The sequence below is a fragment of the Diceros bicornis genome, chromosome 1, assembly GCF_020826845.1.
Source record: "Diceros bicornis minor isolate mBicDic1 chromosome 1, mDicBic1.mat.cur, whole genome shotgun sequence".
In the NCBI taxonomy this organism is placed as follows: Eukaryota; Metazoa; Chordata; class Mammalia; order Perissodactyla; family Rhinocerotidae; genus Diceros; species Diceros bicornis.
In genome coordinates this window covers 90283856-90299879 of record NC_080740.1, presented here as the reverse complement: position 1 = coordinate 90299879, position 16024 = coordinate 90283856, and the positions used below count along the sequence as shown (strand labels likewise).

General features: G+C 42.6%; 1 protein-coding gene across 11 annotated transcripts in view; it reads right to left on the bottom strand.

Annotated features, from left to right (window-relative positions):
• Positions 1-16024, bottom strand: part of ZNF346 (zinc finger protein 346) — a 36104-nt gene that overhangs the window by 4791 nt on the left and 15289 nt on the right. For 5 of the 11 annotated variants that reach the window (XM_058546706.1, XM_058546672.1, XM_058546648.1 and 2 more), the window contains 2 exons: positions 12351-12584; positions 1754-1847 (listed from right to left, as the gene is read on the bottom strand). In XM_058546706.1, coding sequence (XP_058402689.1) covers positions 1754-1847; positions 12351-12584 — 328 coding nt within the window. Of the gene's footprint in view, positions 1-353; positions 593-1753; positions 1848-2871; positions 2963-12350; positions 12585-16024 lie in introns of those variants that run through there. The other 6 variants (XM_058546715.1, XM_058546699.1, XR_009220924.1 and 3 more) reach the window with 5 other exon arrangements.

The following is a 16024-nucleotide window of genomic DNA, read 5'->3' as shown; positions in this document are numbered from 1 at the left end:
AATGAATGAAAGCTTATGTCTCATAGCTCCTTTTATTGGTACTAGCACTTCACATATATTATCTCTAACTCTCACGTCATTCTATAAGGTGAGGATAACGAACTCCATTTGGAAGTGGCAGAGCAAAATTTGGAGTCAAAGAGGTTTGAATCCTGGGTCTAACTCCAAGTAACTATGTGATCTTGGGTAAGTCATTAATCTACCTGACATTAGGTTTCCTTGGGTTGTAAAAGGGGGGTCTTAAGACAGAGCTGCTGCTGCAAATTAAATGAGATTGAATTAGGTGTTCAACAAATTGTAGCTATAACCTTACAGAAAAGAAATTGGAGCCTCAGAGAGGTTTACTGACTCACCCAAGGTCACATAGTTGGGAAGTATGGGAAGAAAACAGTAGACAACACTAGCATCTTCAAGTCTGGGTAGCCCCAGGGCAGGGCTCTGGCTGGCTCCAGGCTGTCTGCTGAAACTGCCACCAGGCAAGCTGCAAGGGAGGCATGCTGACCCGAGAGTGAGCTCCAGGCTGGGCTGCGGGGGCCTGTCTCACGTCCATATCTAAGAGAAGCCTCACGAGTCCTCCTGATTAAAGACATAGCTACAAATAAAGAGGAAGATCTGCTGCAGTGTGGGAGAAGAGACTTCAGGCAGAGCAGAGAGGACCAAGGACATTTTAGACTCCAACACTCCGTGTTTCCACCACCTTTAATTCATTTGGTTCTGTGAGCAATGCAGAACCAACCCTAAAGTCAAAGCAATCACTTCAGCCGACTTGTCTGCCTGAAACTCAGTTTCCTCATCTGTAAAATGCGATAATTTCTACCTCAGAAGGTTATGTTGTGACACACTGTCCACACTTCACAGTTCCCTTCTGAGAGGAAAGAACCATGTGAGCCCTCCCCCGGCGGGGCTCAGCCTCTTCGTATCACATGGCGCCACAACCTCCTTGTCAGCATGGTGTCCTGGAGGAGCATGCTGTGAGCCTGTCTGAATTATGGATCTGCCTCATAGGGTCACTCTGAATGGTGGTTGCCTGTATCTGTAAAATTAAAATAATAATCCCTTCTTCCCAGGGTTGCTGTGAGGACTACCTGAGAGAATTTGCTTGGCATATGGCCAGCAACAGAACAAGGGCTCAAAGAATGCTAGTCATTTTCAACTTATCATGAACAGAAGACTCTCTGTTTACCAATTCGCCTCAAGGCACTTATCATAATTTTTAATTATTGGTTGTTTACTTGCTTATTGTTTGTCTCCTCCTATCAGAAGGTAAAGTCATGAGAGCAGGGACAGGCTGGGTCTGTCCTGGAGACCACTCAGAGGGTGTTCAATAAGTATTTGAAGAATGAACGAAAGAACATGGTCATATTTGGTATTGGCCTGTAGAGGGAGCTCTTGCCACAAAACTGATGGCAGGGAAGAACAGGGTCTTCAAGTCAGTGGAAAAAAACGCTTCCCTAATCAGACTGCTAAAAGTCAAGAAATCCAAGTAATCCAAGTAGTTTTAGGAGATCACCAAGGAAATTGTCTATGCTTCTCTACCAGAACCCTCAGCTCAGCAGGTCCAAAGAATGGGGAGAAGCAGACGGGAGAAAAACTTACAGAGGAGACATTTCTTTCTGTTAACTGATTTCTCCTCTGTTGACTGAGAAAAGGCTTCCAGAGTTCCATTTTATTCAAGGAGCACCTGGTTTTGTTCTGATTCAGGAGCCCTGAGCTCCTGCAGCAGACTTTTGAATTTCAAAGGATGATTACTCACTGGTTCTTGTGTTTGAAGCCGCTGACATGAGCTTGGTACTGTTCTATGGAGTTCAGCACTATCTTACACGTCTTGCAGGGGTAGCCCTTCCCGGCTGAAACACACATAAAAGTCAAGATGCTTAGTTATCCAATAAGAAGGGACCTTTGACAGTGTGTCTAAATGCCCTTCTGAGGACGGATCGCTGGGATGAGGTCAGATGGTTGGCCCTGATGAGAATCCCAGAGGCCTCAATGCTCAGGGGACACATGCTGTGTGACTATGTGCTCCTTGGGATGGGGAACCTCCCTATTCCCCTCTGTGCCCCCAGTCCCAGCATTGAGCCTGGTCCATAGTAGTTATCTGCTGAGTAAATAAAACATTGACAGAACAAAGAGGTAACATTTGGTGTTACTTTTTTCCATCTTGACTGTGCTAAGTGGCCTCATTAAGGATGCCTTTCACTGAGAGATCTCCAGGAAGGTGCCACTTTCCACCAGCTTGCAATAACAAATGAGAACACCTGTTATGAAAATCAATCTGTCTTTCTACCATGGGGCTCACAGACACCCTGTCTCACCACCAGGGCTGCTCTAATGGCAAAATGGCCTTTCTCCACATGGTCTAGCAGAAAGAGCATGGGTCAGGAGCCAAGATATGGGGCTGGATTCCTGGCTCTGCCTTCATGTGACCTTGGCTAAATCCCTTCCCCTTTCTGATTCTCAGCTTTTCTCAACTATAAACAAATTATACCACAACTTATAACCATAATACTTATAATAAAAAGCAGCTATTATTTACCAAGTGCCTGATATAGGCCATGCACTTCATATAATTTTGTTTGGCTCTCATAATGATCCTGCGAGAATCATTACCATTATTCTATAGATGAGGAAAATGAGGCACAGTCACATGTATAAGAACCCAGAGTTAGTAAGTGGCAAACTCAGATGTGGCTAACTACAAAGCCCATACTTATTCTAGCACGCCAGGTGCTGGCTGTACAAGAAAGGCAGCTGTACACAGGACTTCAAGGGCCCTTCTGGCTCTGACATCTTTCAAATCATCTGCCATCCTAAAGTCTCACAGCTCTGGAGTGAAATCACCTATGCTCAAATCCCAGCTCTATTGTTTCTTACCTGTAGGACCACAGGCCAATTACTTAACCTCTCTGAGATTTGGTTTCCTCATTTGTAAAAGTGGGGCTTCTCTGAGACTCAGGTTTCTTACCTATAAAATGAGGTTAATATTAGTATCAACCTCATAAGGTTATTGTAATGCTTCAAATAAAAGCATCTGGCACATAGTTAAGTGTTCAACAAATGTGAGCTTTTATCACTGTTATTAGTTCACTCATATGGGCTCCATGAGTCATGCTGGCAAAGAGGTGGAAAGAATCTTTTAACCAGCCTTCCACGGCAGCCGCAGCTACTGAGAACACCAACAATCTCCTCTACTCCAATAAACTAGCCAATGTTCCCAGCTACCTTTGTTTCCCTTGTACCTTCAGGTACTTCCTGGAAGACACAGCCCTTTAAAGCATTTAAGGGGAAAATTATTGCAATCAGAATTCAGGTACTTTTTAGACATTTAAGGCCAGAATTCATGGTTCAACACTAACAGGGAAAAGATGCATAATGGACTAGACTAGCAAAACCACCCTCCCACCAAGGTCAGGAGTAGGACCTGGGCTGATGAGGGGGTGACAACCACCAATGGTTAAGAGTTACTGATGCCCAGATTACAACAGCCTACTCTTATTATCTATTAAGCACCAGGCACCATGCCAGGATTTTGGATATTTATGTCCTTGCATTTTTACAACCCTGCAAGATAGGTAATGATCTCCATTTTTCAGAGCAGGAAACAGGCCCAGAGAGGTTAAGTGGTTGATCTGGGGTCACAGCTGGAATCTGCCCTCTGGTCTGTGAAGCCCCCATTCCTCCCTCTGCACCACAGGTCTCTGGACTCTCCTACGTCCCCTATGAGGTACAAGATCTCAGCACACTATTTACTTATCAGTAAGCTACATTCAAATCTTCATTTGGGGCGACTGCAGAATTCACTGGTGCTTCAAAAAACAGATCTGTCCAGCATCCCCACTCATGAATTTTCATCTGCTTTTCATTTTACACGCTTGATATTCAGGTTTACCCATGTGATTTTATGAAGTGTAAGTCACTAGAGCTGATTTTTCAACATCTGGCTTATTTGGAAAAGCACCTGTATCTCCTCCCTTTTACTGCCAAGCCTTTTAAAAGACCTGTCTACACTTGCTCCTCCACTTTCTTGCCTCTCAATTACTTTGCAACCTCACTACACACACACACACGCACGCACGCACGCACACACTCATGCCACACGCTGTTTCTGAGGCCAATGTGGCTTCCCTGTATCTAAATCTAATGGACAAGGGCCGGCCCCGTGGCTTAGTGGTTAAGTGCGCGCGCTCCGCTGCTGGCGGCCCGGGTTCACCGGTTCTCCGGCCATGCTGAGGCCGCGTCCCACATACAGCAACTAGAAGGATGTGCAGCTATGACATATAACTATCCGCTGGGGCTTTGGAGGGAAAAAAATAAATAAATAAAATTAAAAAAATAAATAAATTTAATGGACAAATATACTGAATGATCTCACTCATAAACATAAGATAACAACAACAATAAACAAACACATAGAGACAGAGATTGGATTGGTGGTTACCAGAGGGGAAGGGGGAGAGAGGAGGGCGAGAGGGATGATTCCCACATGCGTATGGTGATGGATATGTAATTAGTCTTTGGGTGGTGAACATGATGTAATCTACACAGAAATCGAAATACAATGATGTATATCTGAAATTTATGTAATGTTATCTCAATAAAAATAAATAAATAAAATAAATTTAATGGACAAAATGGATGCTTATGAGGCCTCATCATATTTGACCTCTCAACAGCACCTGAGAGAACTGGTGACTCCTTCCTTCTTCTAAGTCTCCTCACCCTTGGCTTTCAGCGTGTTGCATTCTTTTTTTTTTTTTTTTGGCTGAGGAAGATTCGCCTTGAGCTAACATCTGTTGCCAATCTTTCTCTATTTTTTGTATGCGGGTTGCCACCTCAGCATGGACACTGACAGACAAGTGGTGTAGGTCCCTGAACAGGAACTGAACCTGGGCCACAGAAAAAGAGCACACCGAACTTAACCACTAGGCCACTGGGCTGGCCCCAGCATGCTGCACTCTATTTTTTTTTTTGTGAGGAAGATCAGCCTTGAGCTAACATCCATGCTAATCCTCCTCTTTTTGCGGAGGGAGACTGGCTCTGAGCTAACATCTATTGTCAATCCTCCTCCTTTTTTTTTCCCCAAAGCCCCAGTAGATAGTTGTATGTCACAGCTGCACATCCTTCTAGTTGCTGTATGTGGGACGCAGCCTCAGCATGGCTGGAGAAGCGGTGCGTCGGTGTGCACCCAGGATCCGAACCTGGGCCGCCAGTAGCGGAGCGCGTGCACTTAACCACTAAGCCACGGGGCCAGCCCCCAGTATGCTGCACTCTTGATTCTTCTCCTCTGGTGGCTCCTTCTAAGTCTCTTTTGCTGTTTCTTGTTTGACCTCTACCATTTAATACTGGCATTCCAGAGGGCTCAATGTGTTTTGTTGGTTGTTTTTTCACTTTCTTCTTCTTTTTTTTTCCCCAACTATCGTACAGAGTGTACTTTATTATTTAAAAAAATTCTTTTTATTGATGTCTTAATAGTTTATAACATTGAGAAGTTTTGGTTATACGTTACTGTTTGTCAGTCACCATATAAATTCCTCCCTTCACCTCTTGTGCCCACCCCCCAACCCTCCTGCCTCTGGTAACCACCATACAGTTCTATCTGTCCGTGTGTTGGTTTATAGTCCACATATGAGTGAAATCATGTGGTGTTTGTCTTTCTCTTTCTGGCTTTTCACTTAACATAATACCCTCCAGGTCCATCCATGTTGTTGCAAATGGGACGATTTTATCTTTTTTTATGGCTGAGTAGTATTCCATTGTATATATATACCACATCTTCTTGATCCAGTCATCAGTTGAGGGACACTTGGGTTGCCTCCACTTCTTGGCTATAGTGAATAATGCTGCAGTGAACATAGGGGTGCATAAGCTTCTTTGGATTGTTGATTTCAGGTTCGTTGGATAGATTCCCAGTAGTGAGATAGCTGACTCATAATATATTGCTATTTTTAGTTTTTTGAGGAATCTCTATACCATTTTCCCGAGAGGCTGCATCAGTTTGCATTCCTACCAGCAGTGAATGAGGGTTCCCATTTCTCCACAACCTCTCCAACATTTGTTGTTTTTTGTCTTGGTGATTATAGCCATTCTAATGGGTGTAAGGTGATATCTTAGTATAGTTTTGATTTGTATTTCCCTGATGATTAGTGATGTTGAACATCTTTTCATATGCCTATTGGCCGTCTGTATATCTTCTTTGGAGAAGTGTCTGTTTATTTCCTCCGCCCATTTTTTGATCGAGTTGTTTTTTTCTTGTTCAGTTGTGTGAGTTCTTTATATATTATGGAGATTAACCCCTTGTCAGATATATGATTTGCAAATATTTTCTCCCAGCTGGTGGGTTATCTAATCATTTTGATCCTGGTTTCATTTGCCTTGTAGAAGCTCTTTAATCTGATGAAGTCCCACTTGTTTATTTTTTCTTTAGTTTCCCTTGTCCAAGTAGACATGGTATGTAAGAAGATTCCTTTATGACCAATGTCAAATAGTCTATTGCCTATATTTTCTTCTAGGAGTTTTACAGTTTCAGGTCTCACCTTCAGGTCTTTGATCCATTTTGAGGTAATTTTTGTGAATGGCGAAAGCAGATGGTCTACTTTCATTCTTTTGCATGTGGCTGTCCAGTTTTCCCAGCACCATTTATTGAAGAGACTTTCCTTTGTCCATTGTATGTTCTTAGCTCCTTTGTTGAAGATTAGCTGTCCATATATGTGTGGCTTTATTTCTGGGCTTTCAATTCTGTTCCATTGATCTGTGTGTCTGTTTTTGTACCAGTACCATGCTGTTTTGATTACTGTTGCTTTGTAGTATGTTTCGAAGTCAGGGATTGTGATGCCTCCAGCTTCATTCTTTTTTCTCAGGATTGCTTTAGCTATTCGGGGTCTTCTGTTGCCCCGTATGAATTTTAGTATTCTTTGTCCTATTTCCATGAAAAATGTCACTGGGATTCCAATTGGGATTGCACTGAATCTGTAGATTGCTTTAGGTAATATAGACATTTTAACTATGTTTATTCTTCCAATCCACGTGCATGTAATATCTTTCCATTTCTTTATGTCATCATTGATTTCTTTCAACAATGTCTTATAATTTTCACTGTATAGGTCTTTGACCTCCTTGGTTAGATTTATTCCTGATATTTTATTCTTTTTGTTGCAATTGTAAATGGAATTATCTTTTTGAGTTCTCTTTCTGTTAGTTCGTTATTAGCATACAGAAATGCAACTGATTTTTTTTTTGTAAGTTGATTCTGTACCCTGCAACTTTGCTGTAGTTGTTGATTATTTCTAATAGTTTTCCAGTGGATTCTTTAGGGTTTTCTACATATAAAATCATGCCATCTGCCAATAGTGAGAATTTCACTTCTTTGTTGCCTATTTGGATTCCTTTTATTCCTTTTCCTTGCCTAATTGCTCTGGCCAAAACCTCCAGTACTACGTTGAATAAGAGTGGTGAGAGTGGGCACCCTTGTCTTGTCCCTGTTCTCAGAGGAATGGCTTATTATTTTATTTTTGATTGTGGTAAAATACTTAGAACAGAAAATTTACCATCTAAACCATTTTAAGTATACAACTCAGCAATGTCAAAGGAGAGGTCTGGGTTAGTGAAATTTGTGTTTTCTTCATGTTAAGTATATTCACATTGTAGTGCAACCAATCTCCAGAACTTTTTCATCTTGCAAAACTGAAAATCTACACCCATTAAACAACCCCTCATTCCCCCCTCGCCCTAACCCCTGGCAACCACCATTCCACATTCTGTTTCTATAAGTTTGATTACTCTAGATATCTCATACAACGAAATCATAGAGCATTTGTCTTTTGTCACTGGCTGACTTCATTTAGCATAATGTCTTCAAGATTCATCCATGTTGTAGCATGTGAAAGAGTTTCCAGAGGGCTCAATCTTTGACCCTCAGCTCCTCTCTCTCTAAACTCTCTAAGGGATCTCATTTACTCTCCTTACTTCAATTACTACCTATTAGGTTAAAACATGAAACTACCAATATTAAACAGTTTCTGACCTATCAAAATGGCAACATCTCTACTCCAGACCTCTCCTTGGAGGTCTAGATCTATATATCCAACTGCCTCGTTGTAACATCTCTTAGATATCTCATGGGCGGGCCAGCCCGGTGGCTTAGCGGTTAAGTGCGCACGCTCCGCTACTGGCGGCCCAGGTTTGGATCCCAGGCGCGCACAAACGCACCGCTTCTCCAGCCATGCTGAGGCCGCATCCCACATACAGCAACTAGAAGGATGTGCAACTATGACATACAACTATCTACTGGGGCTTTGGGGAAGAAAAAAAGGAGGAGAATTGGCAATAGATGTTAGCTCAGAGCCAGTCTTCCTCAGCAAAAAGAGGAGGATTAGCATGGATGTTAGCTCAGGGCTGATCTTCCTCACACACACACAAAAAAAGATATCTCATGGGCATCTTAAACTCCAGATAAGCTGGTTATCCACCTAAATCTGGGCACCATCCTTGACTGTTTCTTTTCCTTCATCTCCCACATTTGATGGCCAAGTCCTGATTCTACTTCCTACATACCTCTTGAATCCATCTATTTCTGTCTACTTCCTCCACTGCTACCTTAAGTCCAAGCTTCTATCTTCTCCAGTATGAATTATTACAACAACCTCATTGCTGGTCTCTCTCCATTACCCTTCCTGCCTATTACAAAGTATTCTCTACTTTGTAACCAGAATGATATAATAATGCTTCAACTGTCAGTGGCTTCCCAATGCTCTTAGGATAAAGGCCTAAATCCTTAACATGACACACAACGCCATGACTAGATGCTTGCTCATCTCCCCCAGCATCATTTTGCCCCACACTGTCCCCTTGCCCTCTGGGAGGCCTTCCTTGATCCCTGCTCCCCCATCTTAGGTTATCTCCCTAGTATCTCACTTGTTTCCTTTCCTAAAGCTTGTAACTTGTAGTTATTTGCTCAATACCTGTCCTCTCTGCTAGACTTTAAGCTCCATGAGAACATGGACAATACCTCTCTTGTTTACTACCATATATCCAATGCCTGGCACATATTAGGAAAGAGCTCAACAAATATTTCTTGACTACATATGAATTTAATAAGACCTGAAAACCTGTCTTATGTATAGGGGTTGAAGAAACTGGGGGATCAGCATGGGGCAGAGAAAGCAGACCTGTTCTGTGTAGGTGGCAAAGCCCTAAGTAGGGAGAAAAAGTGACTGGGTGAAGCAGAGGAAGAGTCCAGTAACCCAGAGGGGATGCTGAGTGTTGGGCAGCTGGAAGGATTTGGCTGCCTGAATGATACGCAGGTTTTACTTTTGGCATTTTTGGGTAAATGTGAGGAATGTGAGCCTGGAGGATAAAGCAAACTCCAAGTCTTGTTTGATCTGCTTGGTAGATGCTGCATCTATCCCTGGTGGGAGACATCTGGACACTCTGGGTCATCTCACATTGACTCATACTCGCCAGGAGCCCCATGGAAACTATTCTCTGGACCCAACACACAAACTGACCTGGGTTTCAATGCTAGTTCTGCTGCTGCCTAGTGTGGGACACAGTACAAATCACTTCACCTTTCTGATCTTCATGTCCTCATTTCTAAAATGAGGAAAATCAAACCTGCACAACAGAGTTGTTGTCAGAATTAAATCAGGTAATTACATGTGAGAACATCTAGCCTAAGGCCTGGACTATAGCAGTCATCAGTAAGTGTAGGATGACTGACTGATTGAATGAATAAACAAATGAGTGAACAAACAAACAAGCTTTGACTGAAGCCAGAAGGAAAAAGTCAAGCTGTTAACAAACCTAAATCCTTTGCTAAGGCAGAATCCCTGTCAGTTGAAGTCACTGCCTGCATATCTTACATCAACACCCCACCTCTGTGAGTCAGAAGGAGGTCAAGGTGTACTCGGAAAGCCTCCTGCCAAGTACACTCAGAGCTGGAGGCAAGAGGATTGAAGCTTTAGAGCAAGACAGAGCTAGAGACTCATACTGATGTTGTCATTTATCAACACAGAAGTCATATCATGAGGCTGGCCCAGTCGCGCAAGCAGTTAAGAGCGTGTGTTCCACTGTGGCGGCCCAGGGTTCGCCAGTTCGGATCCCAGGCGCACACCGACGCACCACTTGTTAAGCCATGCTGTGGCAGCGTCCCATATAAAGTAGAGGAAGGTGGGCACAGATGTTAGCCCAGGGCCAGTCTTCCTCAGCAAAAAAGAGGAGGATTGGCATTGGATGTTAGCTCAGAGCTGGTCTTCCTCACAAAAAAAAAAAAAGAAGTCATATCAGCTGTACGACCTTGAGCAAGTCACTCTAAGTCTCAACTTCTTTATTTGTGAAATGGTAAAATCATACCTATTTATAGGAATACTGTGGGGATTAAATTATACTGTATATATTAATATCAAAGGGGGATGTGCTACCCTTGCCCCCCTGCCTAGGTTTTCATGAAAGATTTTGGCTGATTTGTAAAGCAGTCAGATGCCTTAAGCAAGAAAAAAGGATCAAGGCTACAGTTTTAGGATTATGGTAATTTAGCCTTAGACAAACAGAAGAGGGTGGATACAGGAAGGAGGCTTTGGCTTGAAATAAAAGAACAGAATGGATACAAGTTAAGATAAGCAGCATAAAACATTGCAGTGCCTGAGTTCTGCCAGTGGACAAGAGATAATGAGGGGATGACCACGGCAGGGCTGAGTAAAGGAGGGTCAGCTGCAAGAGAACTCTGGGTCGTGCCAGCTGGATGCTATGCTGTTCCTATCAGTCGCAGGCCAAAATAGAAGCATGTTGTGAAGTGGGGTTCTTTTTTCTTTTTTTGTGAGGAAGACCAGCCCTCAGCTAACATTCAATGCCAATCCTCCTCTTTTTCCCTGAGGAAGACTGGCCCTGGGCTAACATCCATGCCCATCTTCCTCCACTTTACATGGGATGCTGCCACAGCATGGCTTGACAAGCGGTGCGTCGGTACGTGCCCAGGATCCGAACCGGCAAACCCTGGGCTGCCGCAGCGGAGTGCGCTCACCCAACTGCTTGCGCTACCAGGGCAGACCCTGAAGTGGGGTTCTGAGGAGCTTGGTTCTGAAGTTTCCAGATTCCTCAGCATATGGGACTAATCCCATTAAAAGAGAAGGCACTGCCTGTATGTGGAATACTAAGTAAACATCAGCCACCTCTTCCTGATTTTGAAGAAGGTTGTAAAGCAGGGTCCTTCCATGGCATTGGAGGAGCAATCCTTGGCACCCTGCTAAAAGGATCCCCCCCCTGCTTCACAGCCACTTCTTGGAACCCTTCTCATCTGTGTCAGTATTGTCCAAACACGGCCTGCATTGTATGGCTGCTCTGGGGTTTGGGGGATTGTTAGAGAGGCATGATCTCTCCCCTTGCCCTTTTGTGGTCTGGAACATGTATGGCATGTGGGTGTTCACCTTTCTGGGACCGTGGGAAGAGTACAGATGACTCTGAACAGCACCTTCCCTGAGGTCAAGTTGCTCACACCTGGATGCCATGAGGGCCTCAAGTGTGACTGTCTGGTGCTGCATCTCCAAGGCTTGGCCAGGAAGCCCTGAGGACCAATACCAATGCTCATGTACGTTCCATGAGAGGAAGTGTCAGTCTTGGTCACTACTTACCCCAATGAGGGAACACAGTAGGTGCTCAATAAATATTTACTGACTGAATGAAAGAGAAAATAATAATCGCCCCCTCCCCCAGCCTTATCATAGGCCCTGAGTAGTTACTGTGATGGGAAGGGCTCCTCACTTTTGGTGAATGCTCACTCATGTGACACTGACTGGCATCTTGAGGTCAGGGAGGTAGCTAATATTGAGTCAGAGTGGTCTCCTTCATCACACTATCCAGGGATACAGGCAGGCCTCAGCTGCTGGGAGAGGAGGGGCTCTGAGGACACTCTAAAATCTGATAGAGGCTGCCAAGGCCTTCACACAAGAAATGTGGATGACAGGGAGTTTAAATTAGAGGTTGCAAACTGGTGGCCCTTGATTCAAATCTGGCTTGGAGACTGGTTTGACTCACACAGCGTTTAAAATTTTTTTAATTTAGTTGCACATTTAAAAATCAGAAGAATTCTCACTCAGTTCTGGCTTCTAGATTCTTTTGAAAAACTGAAAGATGCTAACAACTGGCTAGAGCTGGCTAGGAGAGGCATGCACTCTTCAGCTGACCATATTTCCTCCTGGCTCTTTCACTTATTTAAATTTCCTGCCTGGCTTCTGCACGGATTTGAGTTTGCAATGCCTGCCTGCTTTAGAAGACCTAAGACAGAAAAGCATAGCCTTGGTGGTCTGCGGAGCCCCAGTGGTCAAGCCCTGATCCAGCTCTGGGTGTGAGCTGGGCCTCCTTACCTGATGAATCAGTGACAGCAGGGTCTGCCAGCCGCCCATAGTGTGCCATGAGTTTGAGCTTGGTCTCCTGTTTCCTGTGTTTCTTGCCCACATAATGTTGCTGAGCCATGACAGGGTCGTTGAAAGTTGCGTGGCAGAGGCTGCAGAACTTGTCTGGGTCTATCATCTCTCTATTCTGGTGCAAGGCTAAGGTGGAGGCCACAAGGAAAGGGTTTGTAAGGCGTTTCGACAGAGCTGCGGCGAGAGAGTTCAAACAGAAACAATAAAAAAACCCAGAAGGTGCCAGGCTTGCGAGTATGCTGAATGTAAAGAAAGGCTGGGCCACTAGTTAATCACACTTGCAGATGTGGCACTGCCTGTGTGAATCAGAATGAAAGCCTTCCCTAACTGGGAAAACTGGGAAGATTTGGGGGAGCCCAAAGACCAGCTACTTTGTTCAGCAGCTGTAACTACTTTAGACACACGAATCCTGATTTCTCACATTCTGAGGAGGCTCTGCACTTCTGCTGTCAAGTTGCCAAATTACAACAGTCTAGAGATGTACGTGCTTACAGTCTTTTTATCCCTCAGAATTCCCCAGAACTTCACAGCAGGTGGAACAAGAGGTTTGGGTGTTTTGTTCCCATCCTCAAAGTACCCAAAATACAGAGCTGGGAGCCAATGCACAGATGCAGAAATTAAGGGCCTGAGGGCCCGGAGGGTCATTTAGAAAAGGCAACCGTACTAGGGAGGACTTTTAGACTACACTGCCTTCTAGGCTGAGCTGGGGAGACAAGAGGATGACATTGACATTTATTATGCAACCTGTACATATATTTTCTCCTTTGGTCCTCAGAACCACCCCATGAGGTAGGTATCATTTTGCCACATTATAGAGAAAAACTGAGGCTCAGATGGCCCAAGATCACCCAGCTAATGAGTGAACCCAGGTCTGTGTGACTCTAAAGACCATACCCTCTTTGCTATGCCAAGCTGCCAGAGGGTGGCAGGGAAACTTGAAGGCTATAGCTTATGCTTTCATCTTCAGAAAACATTCCTGGCTCTGGTCAATGAATTCAGTTATCAGAGCCTGGTATGGGCATATGTGTAAGCCTCCTGTGCGTCAGCAAATGTCCTGATGCTGACCGCAGGACTTGCTGCTGCCTTATAAAGTGGATGCCACGACTCCCTAGTGAGTCCACGTGGCTGAAATGGTGTCAACCTAGTAACTACTACTTTAAGAATGTGGCTTAGAACCCCCCAAAATGGTGGAGGAGGGGTGGGGCTCAGCAGCACTCACAGACACACGGCTCAGATGCTTTCATCTCTGCACCACTTCAATGGGGGAAGTTTTGAGGATTTTTAGCAAGCCAGAAGAAACTTGCTGGCTTTTTCCACAATAATTTTCCAGTATAGGGAACCTCACATTGATTTTTCCTGATCATTGTTTCAGCAAGGCACTTGAAAAGTAATGTACATGTTGTAAAACATTTAATAATATGAGAAAATATTCAGTATGTGGTGTTGAGTGAAAAAAAAGCAGTTTATACAGCAATCTGTCTCTTATGTCCTCAATTTTGTAAAAGAACAAACATCATACTGGTGATGCATGGAGAAAAGACCAAAAGCATAGAGTAAAAGGGTGTTTTTCGGTATTTTCCAACTTTTCTAAAATGACTGTAGATTTCTGACATCAGAAAAGAGGTAATAATGGTTGTTAAGACATAAAGGTCATTCTGTAAAAGATATCGAAGAGAAGCATCAGAGGTGAATGGTTAAGTAAAGTTAGAGAAACCGCTTAGTGGACATCTAATAAAAATGAGAGCTATGGGAGTCTTCTCTCAGACAGCTTGAAATACAGAGAGTATTTTACAGGGATGTCTGCTGTACTGTTATTTATAAATACCAAAAAAGAGGAGGGGGAAAAACTTAAATGTTCAACATTAGAATAATGGTTAAGTGTGGTATGACGGGATATTATGTAGTCATTAAAAATGTTTATTAAAAAGTATTTAATAACATGGGGAAATACAAATGTTATATTAAATGAAAAGAGTATGAAAGAAAATTACACACACAATATGATCCTATCATTGTTAAAAAATATATGTGTAATCTATATGTGTGTACTGGTATTTTGAGACGTCACTAACATATTAAGTGTTTTCTCGTGGTGGTAGGATTTGAGTAATATTTTACTTTCCTCTTGGTACCTTTTGTATCGTTTAAACTAGAATGATTCATAATGAGTATGCACTGTTTTTATAAAAATAATAAGGTTATTTAAAATCTTCTATGTTTATATGCACATATACATGGATTTAATCTAGATATACATAAAACAAATATACACATAAATATACACACATACACATAACAAAAGATTATAGGAGAAACAGTACTCCAAAATGTTAACAGTGGTTATCTCTAACTGGTAAAATTATGGCTACTTTTCCTTTCAACTTATCTATATTTTATATAACCTGTTTGTATTATTTTTACATTATAAAAATGTTTACTTTCAGAAATATAGTTATAAACTCATGTAATAACATGGAAATGTGCTTAAACTACAAAATTAAATGAAAAGTAAAAAGCAGGATACAAATGGTACATAAACTGTGATTACAAGTATATAAAAACATATCTGCATGGGGCAAAGGCCAAAAGTGAATATGGATAATAACCTCTTGAATATGGAATCTTTGGGACCAGGCATATTCCAGGGGACTTTCCCATTCATGGGAAGATAAGTCCATATAAAACTAAAGATAACTGACCTTATAAAGTTCTGTTCTTAAGCTAGTTTCCCTTGGCCTAATGTTTAATCTTTTTGGTACAATGACTTTAAACAAAAGCAATTAGTACTAGTATAACTTAATGATGAACAAATCATAAGCAAGGCCAGCGACACGCTCCAGGTGGTAGAAGCCTGACCAACTATTGCATTTTATGAGGGAATCCACTCATTGGCTGTCTTGATGATACTGATAATAGTAATAATAGCAGCTGTTATTTACTGAGCATCTATTATGTTCTACGTTCCTTATATACATTATTCCATCCTCATAACCTATGACGTATATAGTATTATCAACATTTTATAGGTGAGGAAACTCAGGCATGAAGAAGTCATGTAGATGGTAAATAGCAGTGCCAGGATTTAAACCTGGGCATCTATGACTTCAAAGTCCATATTCTGTTGTTTCACAGCATGAATAACTAGAATTGGGTGTGATAAGAGGGTATAATTATGAGTGATTTTTTACTCTATCTTCAAAGCCTTCCAAAACACTGTTGTCATTTTTATTTTGTTTTTGTGAGGGAGATCAGTCCTGAGCTAACATCTGATGCAGATCCTCCTTTTTTTTTGCCGAGGAAGGTTGTCCCTGAGCTAACATCTGTGCGCATCTTCCTCTACTTCATATGGGACGCCGCCACAGCATAGCATGACACGCGGTGCGTTGGTGCGTGCCCGGGATCTGAACCCGTGAACCCCGGGCCGCCAAAGCAGAGTGCGCGCACTTAACCACTTGCCCCATCAGGCTGGGCCCTGTCTTGTTTTTATAATAAAGTAAAATTTAAAAAAAGATAATAAGTATTATAGATAGTGTAGTGTACTTCTTGGTCCAAAATAGAGAAGCAAAAATTACTAAGAAAAAATGAAAAAAAGATCAAAGAACCTTCATTCTTGA